Here is a 15351-nt window from a genome sequence, read left to right on the forward strand (position 1 = left end):
CCAAACCACTGCAACAGCCCGAGGCATCCGGAACCCCGGAAGAATCTCAAGGTGAGAAAGAGATGCAAGTCCGGCGCTCCCTTCGAGGCCGGGTACCCTTGCGGGAATGGAAGGCTTACCCAGCCAAAAGCCGATCGTGCGCTAGTGGACTCTTCATTCCAGACAGCGCAGCAAGCCATCAACTGTCCGGAAGCAACCCAGTGGGAGGCGGCCATCAAGGAAGAATACCAGTCTCTGATGGAAAACGAGACGTGGTCACTCGTAGAATGCCCCAGGGGAAGATCGCCGATCAAGTCACGTTGGACATTCGACATTAAACCAGGAATGAACGGAGAGCAACGCCGCTTCAAGGCCCGCTTCGTCGCGAAGGGATTCAGCCAACGACCCGGATACGACTTCAACGAGACCTACGCTTCCGTAGTGACCCACGACACCCTCCGGATGTTGACATCTATCATCGCGGCAGAGGACCTAGAAGCCGTCCAAATGGACATAAAGACAACCTTTCTCTATGGACAACTAGCGGAAGAAATTTACATGGTGCAGCCGGAAGGTTTCGTAGCTCCTGGCCAGGAGAACAAGGTGTGCCGCCTACAAAAGTGCCTCTACGGCCTGAAGCAAGCCTCTCGTGTATGGGGGGAGCACTTCACAGACTTCATTAAACAGCAAGGTCTTAACCAAAGTGAAGCAGATCCCTGCCTTTTCACCCGAACCAATGGAGCAGAAAAAACTTTCCTCCTCATCTGGGTTGATGATGGCATCGTCGCAAGCACAGACAAGCAAGTAATCGACAAATTCCTGGTCGCGTTAGGCGGCACATTCAAAATCCGAGCCTACCCACTGGAATGCTTCGTGTGCATCACAATCACCAGAGACAGGAAAAGGCGTACAATCCACCTCGGCCAACCGGACTATATTGAGCACCAAGTCAACAAGTTCCAGATGACCTCATGCTTCCCGCAATCGGTTCTGGCGGACCCGGGAGTTCACCTAATCAAGCGGGCAGAGGGGAGCCCAACAGACACCGCCTTCCCCTACCGAGAGGCGGTCGGCTGCCTGCTTTATTTGGCTCTTGTCTCACGACCGGACATCTCATTTTCGGTCGGCCAGGTGGCCCACTTCATCGAAAGTCACAACTCATCACACATCAAGGCGGTCCGCCACATCATCTCCTACATCCATGGGACCCCCGGCCACGGCATTTGCTACACCGGATCGTCCGAACAATCCCCGATCGGATATTCCGATGCCGACTACGCGGGCTGCAACGACACCAGAAAATCGACGACCGGAAGCGTTTTCCTTCTCCACGGAGGGCCCATAGCATGGTGTAGTCGCCGTCAGAGCTGTGTGGCTACGTCCACCACAGAGGCGGAATACGTCGCGGCAAGCGAGACCGCAAAAGAAGCAGTCTGGATACGCCGCATACTGCCGGAATTCCAACAAGGCAAAGGGGGAACCAATCGTTATCAAGTGCGACAACCAGAGCGCCATTCAACTTACGCGCCATCCCGACCAGCGACAGAAGACGAAGCATATCGACGTTCGGTACCACTTTATCCGCCTCCAACAAGAAGTCGGCGAGATAGACATCCAGTACGTCAGCACGGACAATCAACTGGCCGACATTTTTACCAAGCCGCTGCCGGAACCGCGCTTCAGCCTGATCCGGGATGCACTAGGCATTCGACCAGTTTAATCACATACTCCCTCCTTTTCCCTTTTGCAAATACACTGTGTTCTTTTGAGGGGGGGGGGGTGTAGGATATTGCGCATAACTGCGCAATATCTATTGCTCATCCACACACTGTGTGCAATCTGGCAACACGGTGTCGTCGTCTGCTCTTCTAGTCTGCCTACCTTCACCTGTCACTGTTCTTGCTTACCTCGTGTGAAAGAGACATTTAAGAAAAGCTGATTAAACGACTGAAATGACTGTGATTTATCTTATTATCTACAAGTCAGGTAAGAGTTGTCTCATATATATATGCTACCTGTGTCACGCCATCAAGGCAATCCCGCCTACAAGGCGATCCCTCTGTTGGGCACCTATTGGTGCGATCATTATCGTGCGAGCTTCATTGTCTATGATCTCTTACATGGCCGACTTGACGAAAATGTATTCAACGATGTATTGCATTAGTGCAGCTTCCGTCCAGGAACTTCTGCTCAATCCATGGCGTATAACACTCGTGAATCTATGCTCTCTTTTTAACCAGCGAGCACGTTTCTCATTCTGGTGCACCATCACGGTGGGGAATTTGTACGTGGTGTAAAAAGCCAGATTTGTTTAAAAGCATTGCAACGAACAGAGACAAAAAACAAACAGAAGAGAAATCAAGTGTACAGTCCTTCGAACCGGAGTTGAACCAGTGACCTATGGATATCTTTGTACAATGCTACAGTCTATCGCTGTACCAACTGAGCTACCGAATGGACATGGAACTTTAGATTCAGTTGAGTACTATCAATAGAAATGGTGTGCGTGACAACTGAGCAAACTTCAGTAAGTATTAACAAAAATCTCATTCAATTCTCACGTATAGTAACTGTAATAGTAAGCAGCGCAATTTCCTAGTTTTCTTATCGTTACCTGCACTACCCATCACAACGTAGATGGTAGGATTCGAACCTACGCTCCCGAAGGGAAACTGATTTCTAGTCAGTCGCCTTAACCACTCGGCCACATCTGCTGTTAGTTGATGTGAGACCAATTGATGAAAACCCGCTATAACTCATTAACAGCTGATCTACTTCAATTGGTTTTGATAAAAATCTTTTACGTGTGTGTCAGAAGAGGGATTTGAACCTGTTGTGGTCTTAAGTGTCTGGTCTCAACTGGTGTATTGAGGGGCCTGGGCTTCAGCATATCGGCCACCAGGAGGCGGGACGAGACAAGTACCAAGCCCCCTAGTGACTGACACTACAAGATCTTCCCCCGACACGGAAATGCAAAGCTTAGGAAAAGGAAAAAAGAATAGGGGCAAGAAAGACAGCAACGAAAAACATGAATGCGAACTATGAAAAGAAATAAACGACAATACAATGAATACGAACAATGAAAAGACTAACACCGAGAACAAGACGATGATTGCGAGCGATGACGAAAAGCTAAATGAAATCGAAAAATGACGAGGAGAGCAAGAAGAAAGAAATAGAAAAGATATCAAACAGCAATAGTGAACCAACACTGCAGCGAACCAAAGTCAACAATGGTCACTATGGGGTGTCAACTGGACGGGAATACTGTCGGCCGGAACGAGTGACTAACGGGGTAGGAACATTTCGCGCTAGACCACGTGCACCCACAGCGTCACCAACGACCGGGCTATCCGGCAAGACCTCGAACACCGGACGGAACAAACAGGTTGAAAAACTCGGGTTGACACAGCACTACTCAAAGCAGTAGAACAGCCCTCCAAAGAAGCAACAGATGGAACTGGAACAGCCACCGGACTGGAACGGGCAGGCCGCCCAGCGATAGACGAAGCAGCACCCCTCAAAGGAGTAGAACAGCCCACCAGAAGAAAAGCCGGAAGAGACGGCCCATGCACTGGTGCAGGCTGCTCCGACGTAGGGAAAGACATTGCCCGATCTGGAACTGGTGCCGGGAAAGGCTGATGAAACTCCGGTAGCGACGAAGACGAAGAATAATCGATATTAATGGCCCAACGCGTTCGAAGAAATAGTCGGCCATCCGATAGTCGGACTAGGTAGGAATTTGGCTCCACACACACCTTTTCGACTGCTCCCTTTTGCCATCGAGAGTTTACACGAGTCCTTACCCGCTGACCTACAACCAGGGCAGAAGAACGAGCATTAGTGCGGCGCACATTCTGAAAATGCGCCTCTCCTCGGCACCGGCGCAACTGCTGCTGAACAAACGACGAAGGAACCAGCCTTGGAGTGAGAGCAGTGGGCAGGAACGGAAGTGAACCACGAAGATGACGGCCTTGCAGGAGAACAGATGGAGACGGCAACTGATCCGACACTGGAGTAGAGCGGACTGCTGCCAAAACTTCCCACAATGTCTTGCCATCCTGGAACATTTTCAGCATCGATATCTTCAGCGTCTGGACATGTCGCTCCGCCAGGCCATTAGATTGCGGAAACTCCGGACTGGAAGTAACGTGACGAACTTGACGGGAAGCACAAAAACGATTGAATTCAACACAATCGAATTTCAACACTTCCCATTATCAGATAAGATCTCCTCCGGGGTCCCAAAATCTGTGAAAAATCCATCAAGAGCTTCAATGGTGGAGGCGGACGTGAGCGTACGGAGTCTCGCCACACACGGCCACTTGCTGTACTCATCCACCAACAGCAGGTAATGGACACCACCAAATTGAAAAATGTCGACAGAAACCATCTGAAAAGGATGAATCGGGAGGCGGGTGGGAAAAAGAGGCAATGCCGGATTTTTTTGACGATTTTTTTGACATGATGAGCAGCTGGCCACCATCTTGCGAATCTGATCATCACAACCGGGCCAGTAGACAGAAGATTTGGCTCTTCTGACACATTTCACTTCCCCAAAATGACCAAAATGGATACCTTCCATTGCTTCTCTTCTCAACGACACTGGGACAACAAGTCTTTCCCCATACAGAAGAATTCCGTCCGCTTCGATAAGAAAATGGCGAACATTCCAAAAGGGCCGAGCCGGAAGCGGACAATGACTCTTCTTTTCTGGCCATCCAGTCACGAGCAGCTCCTTGATTAATTTCAACGCAGGATCCTCACCAGTTGCTTGAACATAACGACTCCGAGTATCGTGAAGAGGGATGATATGGTCTAAAAGAGAATGAACCTGTTCCTGACAACCCTCCGTTACATCATCAGTAAACAAAGCAGGCAAGTGAGCCCTGCTTAGAGCATTCGCAATAAAAAGCTCTTTTCCAGGTTTATAAACAAGATGAAAATCAAAACTTTGAAGCTGTAATCGTATCCTCTGAATGCGAGGGGGGCACTCGGCCACTGGCTTGTCCAAAAGGCCAATTAGCGGTTTGTGATCAGACTCTACCTGGATGTGTTGACCAAATATATATTGCTTAAACCGCAATAATCCAAATTGCACAGCAAGCAGCTCTTTTTCAATTTGGCAGTATCTCTGTTGAGTTGGAGTGAGAGACGTTGACGAAAACGCGACGGGCTGACCATTTTGCAGCAACACAGCTCACAGTCCAGTTGGCGAAGCGTCGACGGACAATACAGCTGGGAGACTCAAATCGAAACGCCGCAAAGCCGTCAAAGACGACATGGCTTCTTTGACCTTGACAAATGCTGCTCTGTGTTGCTCTTCCCAGATCCAGGCAGATGTGTCCTTTAACAAATCACGAAGAGGGCGCGTTAAACCAGCCAGATTTTGACAGAATTTATCCAAGTAGGTAGCCATTCCGAGTAGACGAATCAATGCCGCTTTGTCTGAGGGTTCTGGCATATTAACAATTGCTTCAACCTTTGAGGGATCCACTTTGACGACACCATCCCCAATAACGTGCCCAAGCCAAGGCACTTCTTGAAGAAAAAATTTACACTTTTTAAGTTGAAGCTTCAGATCGTGCTGCCGGCACCGGAGAAGAATTTGGCGTAAATTCGACTGAAGTTCTTCCATAGACTCGCCTGTGACTAAAAAGTCATCAAAGTAGATAATAACACCACTAAGATCCCCAAACAGCTCCGACATAGTGTGTAAATACACTTCCGGTGCAGATTTTAACCCAAAGGGCAAGCGAAGAAAGCGGTATCGGCCCCAGGGCGTAGCCATGGTGCACAAAAAGGACGACTCCTCCGATAAGGGAATTTGATAAAAACCCTGCGCTGCATCTAGACTGCAGAAAAACTTTGCTTTGCCAATTTTTGCAAACAACTGCTCGACGGTAGGAACCGAGAAATGTGGACGAAGAACAGCCTTGTTTAAATTAGAAGGATCAAGGACGATGCGAACGTCACCATCTGCTTTGCTGACGACCAACATGCGGCTCACCCAATCAGTTGGCTCAGATACAGGAATTATGATGCCATCGTCCACCATTCGGTCCAGCTTCTTGCGTACTGTCTCCTCCAGTCGGAACGGAAGTCTTCCTGCAGCAGAAATAACTGGATCCACTGCATTACTGCCCGTACTCAACTTGATAGTATGTTCCACCGGCAATTTTCCAAGTCCCGTAAAAACATCGAAGAATTCCGTGACAACTTCAGGAACGGGGGAAGAAACTTAAGGCTGAATCGAGTGAACACGCTTGATAAGATTAAGTCGTTGACATGACGGGAGACCCAAAATTGACGGCTGGCCAGGTTCATCCACCACGACGAAATCTACTATATGCACAGTACCATTAACCAACACTTTTGCCGTGTGGACACCAAGTACCGATAAATAACCGTGTTTGGCCCCGTAGCGACGAAGACAAGGTCCCGGCCGAAGTCGTTGACGTCTGGCTGGTAATCGGAGAAGAACTTCCTGGGGGAGAACATTGCACGAAGCTCCCGAATCAAGTTTAAAAGTCACTTTGACTCCATCCACCGTAAAAATTTCACTCCACTCACTCGCTGAAGACGCCGGATGTTGTTCATGGCACAATTCATGAAAACATACTCCTCCACAGAGCCTTCTCCTGGTTTATCATCTGTCTCCTCCACAGAATGAAGCTGCATCTTGGTTCCCTTTTGAGCGGGATTACTTGCAGGACGTATCACAGATGAATTAGGTGAAGCACGAGAACAAGAATGCTGCCGGTGATTAGTGCAACGACGCGAGAAATGGCCCTTATCGCCACATGAAAAACACGTGATATGAAAAGCTGGACACTGGTTTTTCGCATGCCTTGACTTGCATACAAGACTAGTGCTCTGCCACTGAGCTAAGAAGGCTGATAGGATCAACTCGCAAAGACATAGCTATCCGTATTAGACGGGTTTTGGTTTACTTAATGAACATGGCCAAAAATGTGGAACGCTTCACGATTTTGCGTGTCATCCTTTGCGCTGCTTGTCCCCAATCTTCTCCATTAAATGGAACAATTTGGAATTAGAAACATTTGGAACAATTTGGAACAAAATTGAAACAATATTGAAACAATTGGAATGTTAAAAAAACAATTGAGTGTCGATGAGCGCCATAGCCAATTCACCACTTTTAATGGCTGCTAGCTTGACCTTTGACCTTTAAAAACAATATTAGCTTTGGACCTAAGTTGAAGAGTGTCGTTTTTTGGAAGTCTTTTGCGTCAAAATGCCAAAAGCAGCAAAATCAAGTTCGGAATGGGAGACGAGAATCTTACAATTTGTGGCTGGGAAGTCTTTTGAACAAGAGCAGAGGCCTAGTAAAACCACCAAATGGGGCAAAATTGTTGAGAAAATAGAAAAGTGCCCAATGAGAACACTTCAAAGTAGAGGTAGAGATGTTATGGGAAGGCTTCGTGTCTGTGACTGTGGATACCATGTAAGTATTTGACATTTTACACAATCTGTGCAATTAACTTAATCATACTCTCTGTCAACAGGTTAAGTCAGTGGTTCCTGTAAAGAATTGTCAAGATGTAACGACCACAAAACCAACTGTGGTAGACTCTGTCAGCGAGTCTGGATACCATGTAAGTATTTGACATTATACACAATCTGTGCAATTAATAAAATCATACTTTATGTCAACAGGTTAAGCCAGTGGTTCATGTAAAGAATTGTCAAGCTGTTACGGCCACAAAACCAACTGTGGCAGACTGTGCCAGTGAAATTCCAGTGGTTCCGTTCTCTCTCCCTAAAACATTAGTGCCAACTGGTAATGGACAAAATTAGATTCCGTTCAATCAGTCTATTCATCAACCAGCAGACAACAAGTGTGATGAAAACATTCTGGATCCGTTAACAAAACCAGTGGATACAACAGTAGCAGTTCATGTAAAGAATCCTGGTGTTCAAGTATAAGTAATAAGTTGAATTTACTTTGTTCAATTTATTGTTATAGGCTTCATCCATCAATCTTCCATCATGCGAAGAGAATAATTCAAGGCAGTATGATTACTCGAAAAGACTTCCAATTGGTTGGAAAGAAAGTTTAGAAGAGCAGGATCAACAGCGGATAGGACAGCAAGTCTTTTAAAATAAAGGTGTTCTGTCAAACAACTTAAAGCAGTGCTGGGATCCATCAGGAAAACCGGGTCCACAATTGAAGCAGTGCCCGAACGTGCATTCATATTTCCACAGAAGACTTTTGTTATGGATGCCCAAGCGAATGTGGGCTTTTGATCTAAAATGCCCAGTGTGTGTCAAGAGTATTTCACTCAATTCAAAAGGAGTATATCGAAAAGTTCGCAACGTCATTGACTTGAAAGGAAGATATTATCTCGCTGCTGAATATCATCAATGCCCAACTTGCCAAGGAACTTTCATATCATATGATGACCGAATTCAGAATCAATTGCCATTTTCTCTTCGAGTTCGATTCCCAATCTTACTAACTGGAAAGTTTGCAAGTGACATCGGCGTCGTCAATTTGATGCGTAGTCGGACTCTTGGAAATAGTTCAACTTCCCTTTGGAATGATGTTACAAAAATGCACTCTGATGAGGAGAGCTGTTGCTCAGTGATTGTGAGCGCCATAAGATTTCGCGTAAGCGACTTGGAATTCCGGATGTTACTTACGCCACTTTGCCCTTATTTCATAATCCACCTGGCTGTAAATGGTTCCTCGCAACCTATATACGAGATGTGTGGTTTCGTCTGCCTGCTTTAAAATCACGAATCACCTCAGTGTATGGAACAATTTTGAAAATTGACTCAACTAAAAAAATAACACTGAAGCTACAGGTAAATTTCATTACCTGACCAATCTGAAACCTTTAGCCAATGGCCTCGTTGAGCGATATTCCAAAGCTAATCAGCCACATCCATCAGTTTTATACACAGGTATAGTGATTAAATAGCTTTAATTACTGCAATCAATATTCTATTAAATCAATTTTCCATTTTACAGACAGAGATTGCTGCAAAGTAGATGGCGATAGCAAATATCGCCGACTTTTTCCACAATGGGAAAATCTTCTAGTACGAATGGATTCGTGGCATTTTATGCGGAGGATCGCCAAGGCCTGCAGCAATGAGAGCCATCCCCTCTACGGTCCGTTTATGTAGAAAGTTTCTTCAGCCATTTTTGAATGGGACCTCGGCGTTGTTGCAACATTATGTACTGCCAAGGAGGGTGAACTAAAAAAGGCGGGTGTGTCGAAGCCTTCCACTGCGGCTGTCAACAAAGCCATCACGAAATTTGAATTGACCAGGCATTGTCGGCGAAGAACCAGAGGAGAGCAAGAAACCATCCGGCTCATAGAAAGTCTTTTTTTTGAACGCCGAGTATCTGACCGACTTTCTCGGAACTCCTTTATTGAAAGAGGACGCTTTTGAAATATGGCAAGAAGAGCAATGTCATGTTAAGTGCATACAGGATCCTGTTAATGTGATGCTGTACACGCAAACAGGTACAATATCCAAGGGTGGTATTTCATTGCCGGTGTATCGTTGTGCCCGTGGAACAACATCATTAGAATCCTTTCACGCCCATCAAGTAAACTTCATTCCTGGTAATTTCGTCATTTTTCAATTTCAAGATATTATTTTACAATAATATTTGTTTTTTTAGGCTCCTCTGCTAATGACGTTCACTTTCAAGCATATTTACTAGACGGAATTGTTAGGTGGAATTCCGCGAGATCTTCGGAGTCAGTTGATTCCCCGCGTAGCGCATTGCGTTCATTTGACGAACAGCTGCAAAATAAGATGAACGAACTAACTTCTTCAATTTTCGGCTGCCCGTCCGATAATCAGTATCAGATTCCATCTTCCTACACTGGTGAAGATTTCGGCGTTGAATATCTATACAAATTATCAGACCCATCATTCAAGCTCGGCTCTAATCTGGAAGAGGATATTGATGGAGGTTTTAATGACGAAGAAATAGCAGCCACTACAGCCTTGGTCAGTACAGACGAGGGGGATTTGGATGCCGAACTTGACGTAGCGACTACTGCTTTCCTTCAATCGAACATAGAAGATAAAGAAGGCGAAGTGCCTCTTGTAACGACGGATTTCAAGTCCATTCAAGGATGGGACAAGGTGGTCAAACTGGCAAAGGCATTGGTAGATGTGACGGAACCCATCACAAATCTAAAAGGCGAATGGTTAGTTGAAGTCTATAACCAACTACACCTATTTGACCAGAAGCCTATTACATATTTACGAACATTGAAGCCTTCAAAAGGCAGTTTTCCAGATATAAAAGTGGACATCTCGGACAAGAGGCAACAAAACGATGCTTTGTTTCGGGTGGAAGCCCTTCTCTGCCACCTAGCAAGAGTCGTGTGGTGGAAGCCATTTGTGACCAGCTAATGAATGAAAGCACTTCGCCAACTAGAAAAAGCAACAAAGATTCAAAATATGTATCCCGATATGGTCGAATAATGCTGAGATATAATGAAATAAAACATTATGTTTCGCAATCAACCATTCTAATGGAGAGAACGGGAATAACTTTGTTTCAAATTAACGAGTCCACTCTCTCGACATGGTAAATTAACTATTCATTTTGTCTGCCCTGTCCTGCTTGTTATTCTTCTAATTATGCGTATTTTTCGTTTGTAAAAATTTGCAGGCATAAGAACAGCATTCGTGTTGAGGAGATAAAAACTTTGCTGCAAGGAGGAAAATTACTCACCGTTTCCTTGTGCGCAACAGAACCGCTCTTGTCAGCCAATGATCGTCCGACACAATCAAGTCAATTGAGTAACCATATGGTTTTTGAAGAACCCCAAGACAATACCGGTCTGGCTCAAGTTAGACGACGACACACGGCCCCATCTAACAATGAAGACAACTCTCTCACAAGTCAAGAAGAGATTGCTAAGAAACCTGACATTGACCAATGTATAATCGTCGTGATTGATAATCTCGAATTGTTGATCAGTCCATCCATATCACGAACAACGGCATGGCGTAAAAGAAAGAATCCTCTAACAGGAAGTGCAGGAAAAGAAAAGGAGCAAGAACGGAAGGCTTACACCTGCAATAAGTGTCAACAACCGATGACAACTACCAATGGACATTCACAGTTTAGAGGACAACGTTACTGTCCAAATAGAGAGACGCTGACAAAAAAGGAATGGCTAGAAGTAAAGAAAAACGAAAAGAAAAAATAATGTGGGTGCTTTTTCTTTTTGTGTGTTCTTCAATTCTTAAATTTATGTTGGTTACTCTTTCTATAACCAAGTTCTTTATACAGGATGTAACGTTACTTTCATTTAATATTACAGTATAGTTACAATCACTAATAATGAAATTATGACTCTTCCCTCTCTGTCCAGTTCTACACATGTAGTCTCAGCTTGTGGTGGCACAAAATTGAGACCGCTCTCTCAGCCCAGTTACAGTCCACAACTACCAGCTTCTGATGGCCAACCTTTGAGACCGCTCTCTCATCACAGTTTTATACATGTAGTCTCAGCTTGTGATGGTACAAAATTGAGACCGCTCTCTCAGGCCAGTTACAGTCCACAACTACCAGCTTCTGATGGCCAACATTTGAGACCGCTCTCTCATCCCAGTTTTAGACATGTAGTCTTAGCTTGTGGTGGCACAAAATTAAGACCTCTCTCTCAGCACAGTTACAGTCCACTACTACCAGCTACCAGCCCACCTTTGAGACCGCTCTCTCATCCCAGTTTTAGACATGTAGTCTCAGCTTATGGTGGCTTGAATTGAATTGAATCCGCTCTCTCAGACACTCTCAGTCACAAACAATAAAGGTACATACAAATTTATTGATGCAAATGCAATGTTATGTTATAATTTGGAAAATTTTTTACCTACCAGGATTGATCTACGACTCTTCCATCAACTGCAGAAAATGTTCACCAGATGAGGCATTAGAGATTGAGGAACAGCCGGACAACACTGTCCTTGCACAAGTGAAACGACGCCATGATTTGATTGTTATCTTTCGTCTCTTTATTGTTTGTTTTCTCTCTGCAATCCGTATTCGTGTTACTATAAATAATGTAGCCTAATTGTTTGTTCAGAAAACGACATGTTTCATTTCAAACAGAAAAATGTAGCTTGAAGAAATAAATGCAAATTCAAACTGGTGTCGCCACTGTTAAACGCGCACACATAAACAACAAACAATTGAAGTGTGCCTCCCGAAATCTGTAGCGCAAAAAATAAACCACAAACAATTGAAGGGTGCCTTCCGAAATCTCCCTCTTTTTTTTGAACGGCAGGTCCTTAAAAAACAAATGAGGAACGCATCGCAAAACTTTTCTTTCCCCTCTCCTCCTTTTCCCTTCCTTTCCCCCATCGCAAAATTTTTCTTTCCCCTCTCTTCCTTTCCCCTTCCTTTCCCCCTTCTCTTCTTCCTTTCCCCCCCGTCGTAGAGAAGATTACGCCCCAGCTTTTGCGCTGCTTGTCCCCCAATCTTCTCCATTAAATGGAACCATTTGGAATTAGAAACATTTGGAACAATTTGGAACAAAATTGAAACAATATTGAAACAATTGGAATGTTAAAAAAACAATTGAGTGTCGATGAGCGCCATAGCCAATTCACCACTTTTAATGGCTGCTAGCTTGACCTTTGACCTTTAAAAACAATATTAGCTTTGGACCTAAGTTGAAGAGTGTCGTTTTTTGGAAGTCTTTTGCGTCAAAATGCCAAAAGCAGCAAAATCAAGTTCGGAATGGGAGACGAGAATCTTACAATTTGTGGCTGGGAAGTCTTTTGAACAAGAGCAGAGGCCTAGTAAAACCACCAAATGGGGCAAAATTGTTGAGAAAATAGAAAAGTGCCCAATGAGAACACTTCAAAGTAGAGGTAGAGATGTTATGGGAAGGCTTCGTGTCTGTGACTGTGGATACCATGTAAGTATTTGACATTTTACAAAATCTGTGCAATTAACTTAATCATACTCTCTGTCAGCAGGTTAAGCCAGTGGTTCCTGTAAAGAATTGTCAAGATGTAACGGCCACAAAACCAACTGTGGTAGACTCTGTCAGCGAGTCTGGATACCATGTAAGTATTTGACATTATACACAATCTGGGCAATTAATAAAATCATACTTTATGTCAACATGTTAAGCCAGTGGTTCCTGTAAAGAATGGTCAAGCTATAACGGCCACAAAACCAACTGTGGTAGACTGTACCAGTGAAATTGCAGTGGTTCCGTTCTCTCTCCCTAAAAGATTAGTGCCAACTAGTAATGGACAAAATTTGATTCCGTTCAATCAGTCTATTCATCAAGCAGCAGACAACAAGTGTGATGAAAACATTCTGGCTCCATTAACAAAACCAGTGGATACAACAGTAGCAGTCCATGTAAAGAATCCTGGTGTTCAAGTATAAGTAATAAGTTGAATTTACTTTGTAGTCATATCTTTTAACATTTCAATTTATTGTTATAGGCTTCATCATGCAAAGAGAATAATTCAAGGCAGTATGATTACTCGAAAAGACTTCCAATTGGTTGGAAAGAAAGTTTAGAAGAGCAGGATCAACAGTGGATAGGACAGCAAGTCTTTTCAAATAAAGGTGTTCTGTCAAACAACCTAAAACAGTGGTGGGATCCATCAGGAATACCGGGTCAAGAGTTGAAGCAGTGCCCGAACGTGCATTCATATTTCCACAGAAGACTTTTGTTATGGATGCCCAAGCGAATGTGGGCTTTTGATCTAAAATGCCCAGTGTGTGTCAAGAGTATTTCACTCAATTCAAAAGGAGTATATCGAAAAGTTCGCAACGTCATAGACTTTAAAGGAAGATATTATCTCGCTGCTGAATATCATCAATGCCCAACTTGCCAAGGAACTTTCATATCATATGATGACCGAATTCTGAATCAATTGCCATTTTCTCTTCGAGTTCGATTCCCAGTCATACTAACTCGAAAGTTTGCAAGTGACATCGGCGTCGTCAATTTGATGCGTTATCGGACTCTTGGAAATAGTTCAACTTCCCTTTGGAATGATGTTACAGAAATGCACTCTGATGAGTGGATGAGGAGAGCTGTTGCCTATCTCAGTGATTGTGAGCGCCATAAGATTTCGCGTAAGCGACTTGGAATTCCGGATGTTACTTACGCCACTTTGCCCTTATTTCATAATCCACCTGGCTGTAAATGGTTCCTCGCAACCTATATACGAGATGTGTGGTCTCGTCTGCCTGTTTTAAAATCACGAATCACCTCAGTGTATGGAACACTTTTGAAAATTGACTCAACTAAAAAAATAACACTGAAGCTACAGGTAAATTTCACTCTTAATTTTTTTTATACGTTTTTAACAAATAATTTTTACAGGGCAAAGCTGCAGGATCTGCGTCATGGTGTACCAATGTGGGGAATGAGCAAGGAGAGATAGTAATCTCCGTCTTAACAACATCCGAGAGTTTGACCAATCTGAAACCTTTAGCCAATGGCCTCGTTGAGCGATATTCCAAAGCTAATCAGCCACATCCATCAGTTTTATACACAGGTATAGTGATTAAATGGCTTTAATTATTGCAATCAATATTCCATTAAATCAATTTTCCATTTTACAGACAGAGATTGCTGCAAAGTAGATGGCGATAGCAAATATCGCCGACTTTTTCCACAATGGGAAAATCTTCTAGTACGAATGGATTCGTGGCATTTTATGCGGAGGATCGCCAAGGCCTGCAGCAATGAGAGCCATCCCCTCTACGGTCCGTTTATGCAGAAAGTTTCTTCAGCCATTTTTGAATGGGACCTCGGCGATGTTGCAACATTACGTACTGCCAAGGAGGGTGAACTAAAAAAGGCGGGTGTGTCGAAGCATTCCACTGCGGCTGTCAACAAAGCCATCACGAAATTTGAATTGGCCAGGCATTGTCGGCGAAGAACAAGAGGAGAGCAAGAAACCATCCGGCTCATAGAAAGTCTGTTTTTGAACGCCGAGTATCTGACTGACTTTCTCGGAACTCTTTTATTGAAAGAGGACGCTTTTGAAATATGGCAAGAAGAGCAATGTCATGTTAAGTGCTTACAGGATCCTGTTAATGTGATGCTCTACACGCAAACCGGTACAATATCCAAGGGTGGTATTTCATTGCCGGTGTATCGTTGTGCTCGTGGAACAACATCATTAGAATCCTTTCACGCCCATCAAGTAAACTTCATTCCTGGTAATTTCGTCATTTTTCTATTTCAAGGTATTATTTTACAAATAATATTTGTTTTTTTAGGCACCTCTGCTAATGACGTTCACTTTCAAGCATATTTACTAAACGGAATTGTTAGGTGGAATTCCGCGAGATCTTCGGAGTCAGTTGATTCCCCGCGTAGCGCA

General features: G+C 44.2%; 1 protein-coding gene and 1 non-coding gene across 2 annotated transcripts; one reads left to right on the top strand and one right to left on the bottom strand.

Annotated features, from left to right (window-relative positions):
- Positions 1-2611: 2611 nt before the first annotated feature.
- On the bottom strand, positions 2612-2693 carry Trnas-aga. Its single transcript has one exon. It is a non-coding gene; the product is annotated as a tRNA-Ser (tRNA).
- A 4544-nt stretch (positions 2694-7237) lies between these two features.
- On the top strand, positions 7238-8104 carry LOC123474454. The gene is made up of 5 exons (XM_045176668.1): positions 7238-7447; positions 7509-7598; positions 7660-7783; positions 7832-7923; positions 7970-8104. Exons 1-5 carry the CDS (start codon positions 7238-7240, stop codon positions 8102-8104), a joined length of 651 nt encoding a protein of 216 aa, XP_045032603.1.
- Positions 8105-15351: the final 7247 nt, after the last annotated feature.

This window comes from Daphnia magna, linkage group LG7 (genome assembly GCF_020631705.1).
Source record: "Daphnia magna isolate NIES linkage group LG7, ASM2063170v1.1, whole genome shotgun sequence".
Classification (NCBI taxonomy): Eukaryota; Metazoa; Arthropoda; class Branchiopoda; order Diplostraca; family Daphniidae; genus Daphnia; species Daphnia magna.

Excerpts from the sequence above, each read along its gene's own strand:
- LOC123474454 (XM_045176668.1), top strand. The coding sequence starts at position 7,238 with ATGCCAAAAGCAGCAAAATCAAGTTCGGAATGGGAGACGAGAATCTTA. Across the intron at positions 7,448-7,508 it reads TCTGTGACTGTGGATACCAT|GTTAAGTCAGTGGTTCCTGT; the intron begins GTAAGTATTTGA and ends CTCTGTCAACAG. Across the intron at positions 7,599-7,659 it reads TCAGCGAGTCTGGATACCAT|GTTAAGCCAGTGGTTCATGT; the intron begins GTAAGTATTTGA and ends TTATGTCAACAG.